At 36.6% G+C, this 15,238-nt stretch overlaps 2 protein-coding genes across 3 annotated transcripts in view; both read right to left on the reverse strand.

Moving 5' to 3' along the window:
* The window catches only part of LOC127638204 (engulfment and cell motility protein 3-like), a 33,388-nt gene extending 32,645 nt beyond the window's left edge, over window positions 1-743 (reverse strand). Inside the window, exon 1 of the mRNA XM_052119626.1 lies at window positions 584-743. The gene's annotated coding sequence lies outside the window, so the exon portion shown is untranslated. The remainder of the gene's footprint in view (window positions 1-583) is intronic.
* Window positions 744-2,231: 1,488 nt separating this feature from the next.
* LOC127638285 (transcription factor E2F4-like) lies at window positions 2,232-14,773 on the reverse strand. Of its 2 annotated transcripts, none has more exons than XM_052119756.1 (10): window positions 14,322-14,773; window positions 13,423-13,532; window positions 10,084-10,245; window positions 9,877-9,920; window positions 9,720-9,784; window positions 6,323-6,602; window positions 5,945-6,097; window positions 5,768-5,812; window positions 4,339-4,383; window positions 2,232-4,040 (listed from the first exon to the last, which is right to left on the reverse strand). In XM_052119756.1, the coding sequence occupies exons 1-10, from the start codon at window positions 14,475-14,477 to the stop codon at window positions 3,925-3,927; spliced, it is 1,176 nt and encodes a 391-aa protein (XP_051975716.1). In that variant the 5' UTR covers window positions 14,478-14,773; the 3' UTR covers window positions 2,232-3,924. The 2 variants fall into 2 exon arrangements, with proteins under 2 accessions (XP_051975716.1, XP_051975715.1); XM_052119755.1 differs by having other exon boundaries at window positions 6,323-6,605.
* Window positions 14,774-15,238: the final 465 nt, after the last annotated feature.

Genomic DNA, 15,238 nt, shown 5'->3' on the forward strand with positions numbered 1-15,238 from the left:
CACTGACAGCATTCCCAGTGGTGCTTGCCCTTGGAAGCATGGCATGAGTCTGATTTTCTGTGGGAGTGCATGAAAAAAGCCTGCCTGGAATTTCAGATGTTCCACCTTCTGACACACCACCAACCCCCAAATCAAAGATCGCACACACTTTTTCTTACAAATTCCAAGGGATGTCTATATTATATATAATTTTTTCAGAAAATCCAGAGACAGATTTGTAATCACATGCTTTAAGAGTTCACGCGCTTTACTGTGCAATAGTAGGCTATGCACTAATAACTGACGTTAGGTACACAACGTTTGTAAGGAGACATTTTTAATTAAAAACTCAACGCCTTTATATTTTAAGGTGGTATGATAAATCTGTTATATAACTTTAAATGTCTCAACAGAAGCAAAAAAACGTGTTTTTAGTTTAACATCAAGCGTTTTTATTATTTACACCCAACGGATTAAAGAAATGCATGTAAACAATTACGTGCGTTGCCTGTTTAACTTTAGTTTTCGCGCGCCAGGGAAGAAGTTGGCAAAAAGTTTCGATCAATAGTTATTAAGTTGTTGTTTTTTTTTTTTTTGTTCTTACCTGTTGGAAGCGGGGTATAATTCACAGTCGGCGAGATCGCAGAGCAGCAAAGCGGTTACACATTTGATCTTTTATTCCCGCGAAACAACGACAGTGATTCGAAGAGCACTGGTCGAACGGTTACATTTCGTTGAAAGTTTTCAGAGTTCTAATTGATCACATTCAGAGTTCCGGGTTGAATAATGTCCCTCCCGCCCCCTGGAGGAGGGAGCAGAGACCCAGCAGTCTCCAAATGTTTGTGTTTTTCCTTGAGGAACGAATAAGGTTGTCTTTTGGCACCCCTGACAATTCACAGTCAACTTTACACCGCTAGAAACGCGACAAAACTACAATGCGTAGCTACTAATGACATTTTTATAAACGATTGCGTCGTTTATATTACAAATATGCGATATGTTCCCTAAAACCAATATATGTGGGAAAATGACTGTTCTTCTTATATATATATATATATATAATTTAAAGGAATATAATACAAGTTAAAGTTAATTCGACAGCCTTTGTGACAATGCTACAGTGTGACCTTTAGCTACAATGGAAGTGAACGGTGCCAGTCCATGAATGTTAAAATACTCACTGTTTCAAAAGTATATCCACAAGATGTAAACAATATGCGTGTTAAAATGATTTCAATGTGATAAAATCACTTACTAAAATTTTCAGTGTAAAGATTTGCCACTTTTGCAACTTTGTTGATATGACGACATAACGCTGTTAACCCCAAAACCCTTATTAGCTCAAATAATACATGTGTTTTAAAAGAATTAATGCAAGTGCTTCTAAAAAATTATTAGCTTCACATTTCTGCCTTTAAACTCTCCAACAATTTTCCCCATTCATGTCCATTATAAGTGCCTCGCTGTAACCTCACATTTGGCTTAATTTAAAGAAAATGAGGGATAAGTAAAAAAAAAAATTATTATTACTTTTTTGTGGAAATCAACACTGCCACAAATACTGTTGACTGAGCTTAATAGAATAGCCCCCCCCCCCCCCCCAAATTCTAATTTAATCACCCTCATCCCTTTCATGTGAAAGTGAAGATTTAAAGTAAAAAAGGACTTAAATATTGAACTGTTTCTCACCCACACCTATCATATCACATCTGAAGATATACATTTTACCACTGGAGTCTAATGGAATAATTTTACGCTGCCTTTATGTGCTTCTTGGACTTTCAACGTTCTGGTTACCATCCACTTGCATTGTATGGACCTACAGAACTGAGATATTCTTCTAAAAATCTTCGTTTGAGTTCTGCAGAAGAAAGTCATACACATCTGGAATGGCATGAGGTTGAGCAAATGATGAGAGAATTTTCATTTTGGGGTGAACTATCCTTTTTACTTGTATTAAACCTGCAATTTCTTTTAATAATGAATCTTAGTGGGGTTTGAAAATGTAACCCTTTAGTAATTAACTCAATTTAATAAATGGTTTTAATAACTCAATTTTAAATCACATTACTACCCTTATTCAAGCGAAACTTTAACATGAATGTCTATCTGCAGGATATCAAGCGCCTAAAAGCAGTATGATGGACTCTTTTGGAATTAGATAGAGAAAACAATAAAATGTAGTAGGATCAAAGCCCTTAAAACTGGACGGCAAACTTAAATTCAAGAACACTAGATGTACAAATACGTGTTTTAATTCATGGGTATAATGATTCCGATGATGAATCACTAATAAATGCAATGAGAGTGAATGCAATCGAAAAATACCATAACTCTCTGAATATTGTAAAAAGAACTGAATCAGCCAACCCATTTAAATCACAGGGCTGGAAGTAACCTGTGTGATCATACTGTTTTAAAGTGCAATGTGGAGAGGTTAGACAAAATCAACTGCAGGCAATTAATTCATGAAAACCAGATCATTCAGAAAACTACCATGTACAAACATAAATGGTATGCTTGCACTGTGTACAAGCATAAAAATATCATTTAGCACATAAATGATACATACAGAAAAATACAATATATGGAACAATAACAATAAATGACAATCTGTTTTCAGTTAGTTGATACGTACATATTTAGGAGCCAACAGAACAACATTCTATTTGATACTCTATGGTCATATTGTGACTGCTCTTTAATACCCACCCCAAGCCCACATCCTTCTTAAAACAGTTATTCTCATATACAGACATAATGACATGTTACTAACTCTAAAAAGAATCTACACACATATATGGGATGAGAATAGGACAGATGCTGATAAGGTAGGGCTTATGTTTCACAATACAAAAATAGCAATAACTGCCATCTAATATAACATTTGTACAGGGTTTTTAGACAGCAATTGTCCAGTTAAAACAATGTTAAATTCATATGTAAGACTAAATACTAATTGTAGCATATGTTGGCATTCATTTCATAATGTATTACAAACTCTGTAGACTAGCCTTTTGTGAGTCAAGAGTATTAACATGACTACACACCTAAACAGCCAAAAACAGTTAGAATATAGTAGGAATGGTTTATCCAACACTTAAGCATGTCCCTTCACTTTTTCTGAAAAGCTTGATGATATAATAAATATGTTTAATTACATAGCACAAAGCTGTAAATCTTCCAAACAATAGCCTATTCTGCAATATCAGTAACCTTACAATCTCCCTAATATGCTTGTTGCCTCATCAGATATTAGTGTAACTTAATTACTCCTGCTGGCTGCTTTTAAGTATCGTCATTTGCTGAAAGATGAGAACAAACGGTTTCCTATTGGCTGAATTTCTTGAAACTCTTCACATTGGAGGCATACTTTGTTTAAAAGCATGCAATAAGCATGATGGTTGCTAGCACAAATTATTATCATTTCTTATTAATAATCTGTATGCAAGTTTGTTTTAGAGAAGTCATAAGTAAATATGCCGTGCCCATGCTATCGGGCAAAAGGTACTACTTTAAAAATATAGCTGGTATTTTCTTTGAATCATTAACCACTGCTGGTGAGTTTAGTCTATTTCTGTGATAAACAAAAAAAAAAAAACCTCTGTGTCTATACAAAAGTAGTATAAAAAAAATAATGTCCGTACACCAATATAGTTTGCTTTGACAAATTATGCTATTCTGGATGTCTGATATCTTCATCAGTTGAATGGAACAGGGACTGGTAAAGTTTATTTCAGTTGAATTTAGCAGGGAAAGTTCCTTTCAGCCAGCTGTTGTGGGTGAGGAGTAAATATACATATATAAAAATGCTTTATATACACACAGAATCAGCTTATCGTACACATGGATCTGACACAGAGCCACACTTTCTTTTTTTTCTCCTTGGAAAAGGGTTTAAAAGTTTTTAAGTACACAACTCATATTTTATGGTGTGCTTGGAGGTCAAAGGTTGGCAACGGGAACATCAAAAAGGTCACAAAGGCCCTCCGTCTCATCCAGGTTATAGATATAATCATGGTCACCCGGAGGAGGGGACAGACGAAGGAGTGGAGAGAAAACTATGAAAGAGAAAAAAAGAGAATTGGTGATATTGTGGCCATGTTGGTCTATCCAAATTCAGTGTTGATATCATCTAGCTGGCATTCACTTAATTTTGCAACACACTCATTAAGTTGTCATTAAACATTTGCAGAAATCAACCCATTACGAGTATCTGTATGAAATGGGTTGTAATATAATTTAATTGACAAATTTATTTTTACATAATATGCACAAATAAGCATGCTCTTTTAACTAAACTGTTGCACAGTGATTTTAATGAAGTTAAACATCTGACGTTCAAGCATTAAGCATTACCTTCTGAAGACATTAGCTCCTCCAGCAGATCTGTACTCATGATATCTGCATGTAGAAAAAAGTATGAAAAATAAGAAACCATAATTCTTCCTTGTGTTACATAACATCACAGCTTCTCTAAAGGGGTAGTTCAAAATAATGTACTCACCCTTATGTTTTTCTAAACCATTATTTCTTCCATGGAACACAAAATTAGATGTTAGGCAGAACAACAACCTCAATCACCATTTACTTTCATTGTACTGAAAAAAGATGCAGTGAAAGTAAATGGTGACTGGTGAAATTATTTAGCCCAACATCTCCTTTAGTGTTTCACAGAAGAAAGTCATACATGTTTGGAACAACATGAGAGCGTAATTGATGACAGAATTTTTATTTTTTGGGTGAACCAATACTTTAAAGGGGTCATGACATGGTTTTTTTATTGTATTATTATGTTCCCTTAGGTGCAATTATAGTATTAATATATTTTTTTTTAAGAAAAACTTTTTAAATCTAGTGATTTATGACCATTTCCCACCCTGTTTCTCATCCTCTGATTCAAACAGTCTGTTTTGGGGGCGTTTTCCATTTAAGACTTCAGTGTTAACGCCCACTGTTATGATTGGCTAACGTCAGTGCCTATGTATCAATTATTGACGCCCCAGCCAGAACAATATGCAAGTAAACTAAGTAAAAACACTGTGATTATTCATAATGAATGAAATTGCGCTTTAAAAAGTAGTTTAAAGTTTAAAATAGATTACTTACAGTTTGCGTCGTCGTTGTTCCCAGAATAGTCGGCACGGACTTATCTTTGAGCAACAGTTTTCTGGCAAAGCCAGCATCATATTGAGATTTGTTCTCAAAACAGTCATCCTTAAAATGTACAGAACAAACGCTTAAGTTAACACTGCCGTGACTGGGACGTCCGCAAAAAATAAACTGCATCCATTTTTCCCTGACGCCTGGATCTTTCAGCAGCTTATTCAGAGGTTTTGTTTGACCACAGCCAGGAACAGCACATCTGTGTGGCATCGTAATTTTCCTGTGCACAAGTAGTCTCTGTCAGAGCTCGCTGTCCATATCCATCGACTGAACACTTGTGAGGCGACGGCGATACTGAAATGAGCGTAGTTGTCTTGGCGCTGGAGGCGGTCATATGCAAACGCTGTTACGTCACTTCTAACCGACACGTCACTTCTAACCATGAATCCAGAACGAGCTGTATTTTGAGCTTGATTAAATAAATGATTCGTTTAGAATGGGGAGGACGTCTTAAAATATTAAACTTGCAGGACGTTTTAATGATACAAAGACCTCTTATATACCAAAAGATCAAGGCAAATTTGGTTTCTCATGTCATGACCCCTTTAACAGACAATAATAAAAACAAACAAGCATATTATTGTGGAACAGAAAATGTTAAGTATGTTGAACAGATCCTCACCTTTAGGATCAAACATTTCTGAAAGTTCTTTGGGGAAATCCAGCACTGTGAATAGACAGGAAAATCAGTCAGAATTGTTTAAATGTGTATTCGCTTGCAATTGCTGCATGATGGATTATAAATTCCACTCATGACAGGAAAAGTAGAATAAAAATGTAATAAATTCTGTGCACTTACATTCTGAAGGGTCTGTTTTGATTGGTTCAAAAAGCGTTGAGGAATCAGGAAGTGAAGAGCTGCTGTCCAATGAAGCAGATGACTGCAGTTGCTGGGAGCCCACTGAAGATGACAGATTGGCTGTTGCATCTGAAGTGGTTGTGCTTGAAATGTCTAAAACCGTCGCATGAAAACAAAATTAAAGGAACAGAAAGACAACACAATCCAAAAAGCGAGTGGTTAGACACCATGAAATTTGTCAACCAGCACAAACTGTCCATTTACTGCAAAATAAATAAATAAATTATATATATAAAATTAAAAGAAATGAGAAAAAGTAAACGTGCTTCATAAAAGTAATGCGGAACAGACAAAACAGGTCATTTCAAGGCATCTAACCTGTGGCTGTTGCAGCAGTAGATGCATTGGTTGTGTTGATGGTGGTAGGACTCTGGCAGGTGGAGGAAGGAGATGGCATACTGTTGGCTGCTTGTTTGGTGGGTGTGTCAGCAGCAGAGGTAGCTGAAGCTGGGGTGGAGAGGCCCTGAAGCATGTCATCTGGCGGGGGTACTGGCAGCACCACAGGAGATGAGCTAGAGGGGTCTTTGTTGACCAGGAGGACCTCAATGGGGCCCATGGAGCTCTTAAGGTGAATCTGGTACTTCTTTTGTCCATTGCCCTGCTGAAAACAAAAAATGAGAAGTGTAGGAGTTTAAAACTATTTAAAACCCTCCACACTTATCTGTAGCAAATTATGAAGAACTACACTAAACACTTGTTTACAAGAATAGTGATGTCATATTTAACCCCAAATTAATCATAAAAAAAAAAATTATTACATTTTGCATAAAGAAAATGAAGCCTACATTTAGGACCATTGAGATTTTTTGCATTACATTATTTTCATGGCACTAACATGAAAGTACTTTTTACTAGCCACTCTCATTATCGCAACATGTATTTGGTAAAAATTAAAGTGAATTGGTAACACTTTACAATAAGATTCCATTTATTAACATTAGTTAATGCAGGTATCATTAGATATCATGAACAAACAATTAACAATATATTTTTACAGCATTTATTAAATGTAGCTGATGTTAGTTAATAAAAATGCAATTGTTCATTGTTAGTTCATGTTAGTCCAACCTCATATTGCATTAACTAGTGTTAACATATTCAGTTGATGTCAGAAGTATACATACACTTGGTTGAAGTCATTAAAACTCATTTTTTATTCACTCCACATTAGGATTGCAAAGGTATGAGATATGTCTCAGAAAATATCACGGTTTCATGGTATCACGGTATTACACAATTACTATTATTAGTGAAAACAGAAGGGTTATTTTATTAATTTATTTTTGAGTAAACACTTTATTATCATTTAAACTTGAAACCATTTATTTTATTGAAATGTGTAAAAAAAAAAAAAAAAAAAAAGTCTTCCTTTTGAAAATAAAATAAATAGAAAAAATAAGAAAGCTAACATAATTATAATAATCGAATTATAAACATGATAAAAAATAGCATATACCTAAAGCATGTTAGTTTATATGTTAAATGAACTACTAAATGAAAAATAACATCAGCTGTGTGAGCTTTTAAAGTAATATCCTATGATTATTAACAGTTAACATATACTGAAGGTGCGTGACAATGAGGCCAGACTGCTCCTGTCTGTACCTTTAACTCTGTGCTTCTCAACTGGTTTAGCTTCAGGACAGATTTTACATTGGACATCAAGTGTCGACCTGCCATAGATTAAACATAACCTGTATTTAATGTATCTTGGGTTGCATTTCCTTTTATGTTGCATAGTTTTGTTCATGGTTTTCCAGTACAAGGACATGCATCAAGTGACATTATTTTTGTTGTGGATGTCAACGTTTGACTTTCATCACACAACTGAATAACACCGGCTGCATGACTATGATAAATGAATACCGCAAGAGGTAGATTAACATACAGGCGCGAAGGGACTTCAACATTTCTAAATTGCACAAATAATAAATAAATATACATATTCGTCTCTGGCTTGCTTTAGCTCACGTCAATGATTACTCCTCCGTGTGTCAATGATGCCGAGAGCTACTTTTATCACTGAGAAGGTTTACCTGCAAAATTAGTAGCACCAAGCAGCCTCAAGAATGCACAGAGTAGCCGTATAACACTTTTCCTTGAGCAGAATATTGCACTACGGATCGCTAAATTTGTTCAAAGGGGAAAGCAAGACACAGAAATAGCGCACTCGCGTGCATGGTTGCCATATTGCACAAAATAAGTATTACATTAGGCGGAATATTTCCAATTTGTGCAAGTATAAATCTCAAACTGGGGGTGTTTCATCTCTTATCTGGAAACAATGAGCATGGTAAACGCTTGTGGAGACGCGTAATGTCCCAATGCAAGTTAACTGAAATATTCAATGAAAAATAAAACCGCTTTTACGATAAATGAGGCGGTAAATTGCCCATGTCTGCTTTAACTGTTTGCGAGATTATTATTAAATCTGCCTCAGCAGTCTTAAAAAGTCTATCACTTAAAGTGGCTGCCGAAATATCTTCAATGGGAGAACCATGGCATTGCTCTTTCCCTGCTGTCCGAGAGCGACCCAGTCCGAATAAACCAGTTCAGAAACACTGCTTTAACTCACACTCATCTCAGACCGCCTCGCTTCTCTCTAACATTTTCTCAGCTGCATTTGTGTGTGTGTCGCAAGTTGACGAGTCTGACAGGCAGACAAGGAGATGCGCATGTGAGATTCTCTGTCCGGTTACATTTTTTTCCTCAATACCGTAGATAAGCAAATGTACATGGTATGATAACCGTCAATTTTCAAACCGTGGTACACCGTGAAACCGATATACCGCTGCAACCCTACTCCACATATTTCATATTAGCAAACTATAGTTTTGGCAAGTTTAGGACATCATCTTTGTGCATGACACAAGTCATTTTTCCAACAACCGTTTACAGACAGATTGTTTAATTTTTAATTGACTATATAACAATTCCAGTGGGTCAGAAGTTCACATCCACTAAGTTAACAGTGTCTTTAAGCAGCTTGGAATATTCCAGAAAATTATGTTAAGCCTTTAGACAATTAGCTTCTGATAGGAGATGCACTGAATTGGAGGTATACCTGTGGATGTATTTTAAGGCTGTAAAAGTATTGTTCACTGTTAGTTCATGTTAAATAATGTTAACAATTGGAACCTTATTTTAAAGCGTTAGCAATTAATTCAATAAAAATAAAAAAAAGGGCAGTATCAAGGGAGTACTACTATAATGTGTGAATAATTTACAATGTAAATAATATCTTTTTTCTGTACTTCTCATTTGGATAAAAGCATCTGCTAAATAAATACAGTTAAATATAATTATTTCCCACATTGGCAAATAGTAACGAGAATATCATATTTAAAAAAAGAAATTCCCACACTGCAGTAATAAGAATTGGGCCATAAAACATGCTTAACTCCATGAAACACAATCATCCAGGGGGCAAAAATAAGAAATAAAATAAAAAGACATTACTAGCAGAGCAGTAATAAAAAGTAACTATCATAGCACTAACATGTTTTTGGGCATGGTTTCAAGGAACTACACTTTTTGTTTTTTGGCATTTACCAAAGTATTCTTTGAAGCACCTTAGATCACCCTGTATATCACGGTTTATGAATATGACAATCATACAGTTTATCAAAGTGCCATGTTAAAACCATGTGACACCATCACCTTACTATAATACTGCCACATTAATTTGTAGTCAGAAAATACAAGCAAAACATACAGATTCAGGAACAGGAACCTCCAGCTGTGTTCCTGAGGGAGCTCTGATTGCTAGAAGAGTGTCACCTAGTGGCAAACAAGCAAAGAAGAAAGAGAAAGATTGTAAAGATGTTGTAATGACAACAAAACTCTGTTGGGTGCCTCATTGAAAAACCAACCTTTGAAGCAATTGCAGAGGTCTTGATGTGTTACATACGCTAGAGTGTTTCAGGTTAAGAACATACTACAAAAATAGGCCTTGACATGAAATATCCTTCACATTTAGGACTGATTTTAAAGGTTTATAAGAGCATCTAGGGTGAAGACAACTTTGCAACAGCAAAACAAAATAAAATGAGACTTTCAAAGGGTAACTGGAAGGATATGGGCTATTCAGAGAGTCGTCAGTCACATTCTTGATGCTCTGTTGTACCCAAACCCTCTGCTGGTCCAGCTCATGTTCCCTCCGGTCAAGATCCTCCAATTCCAACTTAAGATCTATCAGCTTGTCTGCAATTTCACGTGTGTTGCAGCCTGGACCAACACCCCTACAAGCAAACACAAACAGACTCATTAATTAGTTTACATTAAATGTTATGTCTCTCCAACCTTAATGCAGTCATTATTTTTAAACAGATATGTCAGAGAAGCAATTACCTGCATTTTCCCCATTTAGTTTGGCAGTCTTTTTTCTTAAATAAACTTAGTTTAACTGAGCCATTGGCACTCATTATGCTCAGAACATAATTACTTTGAGACAAGTGTCATATTCAGTTAAATAAAAAGCACAGACCAAGTGGATGAAGTGCTATTATAAGTGCATTGATTTTCACTCATGCTTGGTTTGTGGTTTAACACCATGCCAGTACCATGGTGAATAACAAATGAAAATATAATGTTATATGTAAAAAAAAATGTTGGCCCATGCTAAAGGCCTGTTCACACCAAATCGGTGACGATTTTGCAAGATAAACTTTAGATGAAAGGTCTATACTAGAAGTGCCCAACCTTTTTCCTACAAAGGGCAAAAAATCAATCTTGTTTCTATATTGAATGAGGAGCTTATAAAAAAAAAAACCTTAGCAACTGCTTCAAGCCAATTTAGTAAAACAATGAACATTAGTCAGAGATATGAAGTGGTTAATGTTCTGTAAAATGTATATTTTATCATTATTAACATTTTATTTAACATCAAGGCTATTTGTGTGAATATTATTATTAACTACATTGTATCATTTGATAATTTTATCATGTGAGCACGACATCGAACTGATACAATGTGTGAGAAGTGGATTGCCCGTCTGTGCTCGTTTATGGCGCGAGCATCTGCCACTGACTCAGCAAAATCTGCACAACGGACGTCAAAAACAATGTTCAGTGAAAAATCTAATGAAGAACACAATGGATATATTCATTTAGAACTATATCATATTGCACAGGGGATTAATTTTCCCAGACCCTCCGTTAATTTCTGACCCTGGATGGAACTAGAGATGGAGAGATGTAACGGGTGTTTAAGTGTCTCTTCATCATGCTATTTCTGTCTTTCATGCAAATGTGCTGCATTATGATTAATGAGGAAGCGCCAAGATATTTAAGGCACACACGCATGTAATGTTAACAGCTTTGATGACTATAACAGGAAAGATATACGTTTATCGCATCACTCGCTTACAGAGATGTGGTATAACACCAACTGAATGTCAAATTAACAAGTTTAGAAATGTTTATACATCTGTAACATATTAAATTCTGTATCTATGCGACAAAACACTTTTTCACTGCACGCGCTCACACTTCTGACAGCCGCGCGAGAGAGAGCGGATATACTTGTGCATTTTCTTGAATTACAGTTTGATACATAAACAAGTTTATTGATTTATTTGTTCATCGATCTATTGTTTACTAATTTGCAGCTTCACTGTAGAGTGTATAAAAGTTTGTGGGAATTATGGACATGGAAATTTTGGGAATTATTAAAATTGTACGCAATAGCCGCAATCCCGTGGTGAATTTCAGGCTCTGCAAACTGATTTATATTAAAATATTAAAGATGCCATGGTTCACCTCCTTTATAATTTCATTATTTATATATAATAAAAAAAACATTACTCTGCAATCTGATAAACTAATGCAATGAAAAGCAGTGCCACTTTTGTCATATACTTCAAGGCGGGCCAAATCAAAGGTTATCGTGGGCCCTAGTTTGGACATCTCTGGTCTATACAAAGAGTGTGTAAAAATGTTTAATTTAAAACAATTTCACCCCTGTACACTAGGTGGAGCTGTTGCTGTTCGACAAACATTTATCCCAGTTATCACCTTCAGCTGTTGGAGATTAATATATTGACTGCTGTTAATGCATTTATTTCCCTAAATTGGCATCCCTCGTGCCACCAAAACAGCACAAATTCTATTCCATTTGCTATTCTTCTCAACACAATTGCACAGAGTGGTTATCGAAGTTACCGTAGACTTTGTCAGTTTGAACCAGTCTGGCCATTCTCTGTTGACCTCTTTCATCAACAAGACATTTCAGTCCACAGAACTGCCACTTGTTTTTGGCACAATTCAGAAAAAATTCTAGAGACTGTTGTGCGCGAAAATCCAAGGAGATCAGCAGTTACAAAGATACTCAAACCAGCCCATCTGGCACCAACAATCATGCCATGGTCCAAATCACCGAGATCAAAAAATGTTCCCCCATTCTGATGGTTGATGTGAACATTAACTGAAGCTCCAGACCTGTATTTGCATGATTTTATGCATTGCTGCCACACGATTGGCTGATTAGATAATCGCATGAATGATTGTTGGGTGTCAAGACTATGGTACCAAAAACAAAAAACATCCAGTGAGCTGCAGTTCTGTGGATGAAAATGCCTTGTTGATAAGAGAGGTCAACAGAGAATGGCCAGACTGGTTCGAACTGACAAAGTCGACAGTAACTCGCTCTTTACAATTGTGGTGAGAAGAATAGCATCTCAGAATGCAATTTTGAGATGCGGGTTGGCACTGTTTTGGCAGCACGAGGGGGACCTACACAATATTAGGCAGGTGATTTCATGTTGTGGCTGATCGGTGTATATTTATATTCCAAACAGACTCCCGAACCCAACTACACTTTTTATAATGTCCGTATTAATACCTGGATTATGTAACACAAGGTACTGAGATACAAATACACAAGGAACAGTCCACATAAAGAATAACATTGTTAAGGAATATGATGCACTGCCTAATATAAAAAAATTATATATAAGAAAATATTGTCTCATGGTATTTTCTTTATTGTAATTATTGCAATACTTTTTTATATTATCCTTAAGAACAATAACATTATTAATGCTAATAGGTCTAATAACTGATTCTGCTATTAGGGAAAGTCCCTTTTGGAGACTTGCAGGAATAGCTGACACACATGGAGATCCAGATAGTATTGTTTCTCCCCAGCAGGCAAAATTGTGTAGTTTTTTGTATCTGTATACAAACAAAATGTTCCTAGTTGTTTGAAAAAATTTAACAGGCTACTAATACTGAGAAAAATAACGAATTAAAAAAATCTGAATATGTATGCGTGACTCTTTTAATACTAAAAACAACAATAGTAATATTAATATAATTATTATAAATAATAGCAGACGGCAGCAGCCCTCGTCTTTGTATTGTTGACAGAATTTGGCACTTGGTGAAAACTAATTGGGGAACCCTGATGTAAGCCTTACTTCCACTGGATGCTGTTTTTGGATTTCTTCTCTATTAGTCCAATGCCTTCCAAAACATTGGTGATGTCGTAGATGCGCCGTTTCTGCCTTACAGCCAACGTATCTGCAGCCTAAATCACATTCACACCAACAGAACCAACCAGAGATTAATTATTCATTCCTCTCACCGTCTCCTCATTACATGCATCTAGGCTAACTACACAACAGGCCCTGCTTTTAAAGTTCCAGTAGCTCATTGCCTTTTTTCAATGACTACAATGCAATGTCATGTTTGCTAGCAACTAATAAATACACAAAACAAGTTGTTCTCAGTTCATATAATCAAATAAGTCTTCTTAACGTTTTTTAGGGGAGTGATACCAACTTCAACACAAAGTCTGCAACTCTGAACGTGCATAAATCTCAAGTCTGGCCTAGACCATCCCAAGTGGCAGCAACTCAGGAGCACGTGCTTGTTTTGATGGCTTTTGTTTGAGTTTGCAGCCCGGACAGACTCATTCTCTCAACTCCAACACAACCGCACAAACCTCCAGGATAAAACAACAAACACTCGGGGCTGTTTGCCTTGGCAAACAGTGGTCGAATTACAACCTGTTAGCTGGGTCGTATGGTTAAGAGGAACTACTTTATCAGACACAAGCTGTCGAGGGAATTAAGAGAGGGGTTGTGAAAGCACCCCCCTGCTCCTTTTTTTAAAAAAGGCAACTTTTTAAACAACTTTAATGTGTTTTAAGCGCAAAACACTGAAAGTGTTTGTGTTTATATGCAAGCGTTAAAAAGCGATGCATTTGCAACAGGCGCTGTGTCGCACGCGCTGCCCGTGCCATACTGAAAGCATAAACACGGTGATGGTGGTGGCGATGAAGATTATGCGCTCTCAAAATTCGTCTCGTGCTTACAGCTTTCAGGTCCAACACTCCGTCCTTCGCTTCCTGAAGCAGAGTCACAAATTTGGTGGTGAGCAGCCCAAGACTTTTCTCGTGGCGACTGGGGGTCTGCGGCTGCAACGGGTTTCCCATCGCCCCCAGTTCGTTTCTTCCGGTCTCTAAATCCATCAAGTTGCTTTTTAGTTATTAATAAATCCCCCCAGGTTCTCGTCGCACTGTGTTGATCTATATTGAATGCTTTTGCTGTAATAGCTCCACTCTCCGTTGACAGCACCGCCGCCTAAACGTTCGCTTCCCGTCAATGGCCGCTTATTCCTGCAGCATGGACGGGAAAGTGTATTTCACTGCGTTAAGATCCCCCATTCAGGGTCCAGTCCGGTTCAGGATGCAGTTTTACGCGAACCCAGATGGCCTAACCGAACGGACGCTCTCACACCACCAGCGCTGAGCAGCTTGAATGACTGAAGCCGTTGAAGAAGCGGTGCATCATGGGATGACCTGATAAAAAGGGAAGGAATCTATCTGCATTCTGTCAAACGGCCTGTAGGGGGCAATACAAACTGCATGTTGAACAAGTGGCCATGTGGGAACCACATAAACCTTTTCTATTGTGCATGTGCTGGCTTATGAAATTGTACGTTTTTATTTGAAATTTGTATTGTGTTAATATTAATTAAGCTTCCATAGTAATGGTTTTAATTTATAATCATAAAGCTTTGAGTGGAGCTGTAAGAAACCTGTGGTTTTGCTTTGTTTTTCTTTCTATTATTTTCGATTACTCATTTAAAATTGATTTGTTTTATCTTAAGGCTTTAGTTAACTTTTTATGTTTATGTAATCGCCTTTATTGATTAAATGCTTTTGTAAGTTTTCAGCCGTGTATACATGAATGGTTTCATTTCATGCCTTCGCTTTTGATGTGCCATAAT

The sequence above is a fragment of the Xyrauchen texanus genome, chromosome 46 (genome assembly GCF_025860055.1).
Source record: "Xyrauchen texanus isolate HMW12.3.18 chromosome 46, RBS_HiC_50CHRs, whole genome shotgun sequence".
In the NCBI taxonomy this organism is placed as follows: Eukaryota; Metazoa; Chordata; class Actinopteri; order Cypriniformes; family Catostomidae; genus Xyrauchen; species Xyrauchen texanus.

Coding starts and splice junctions, on each gene's coding strand:
- LOC127638285 (XM_052119755.1), bottom strand. CDS start 14,477: ATGGATTTAGAGACCGGAAGAAACGAACTGGGGGCGATGGGAAACCCG. Junction 10,246..13,422: donor AAAAACAGCATCCAGTGGAA/GTAAGGCTTACA, acceptor GTTTGCTTGTAG/GGGTGTTGGTCCAGGCTGCA. Junction 5,813..5,944: donor CAAAACAGACCCTTCAGAAT/GTAAGTGCACAG, acceptor GTCTATTCACAG/TGCTGGATTTCCCCAAAGAA.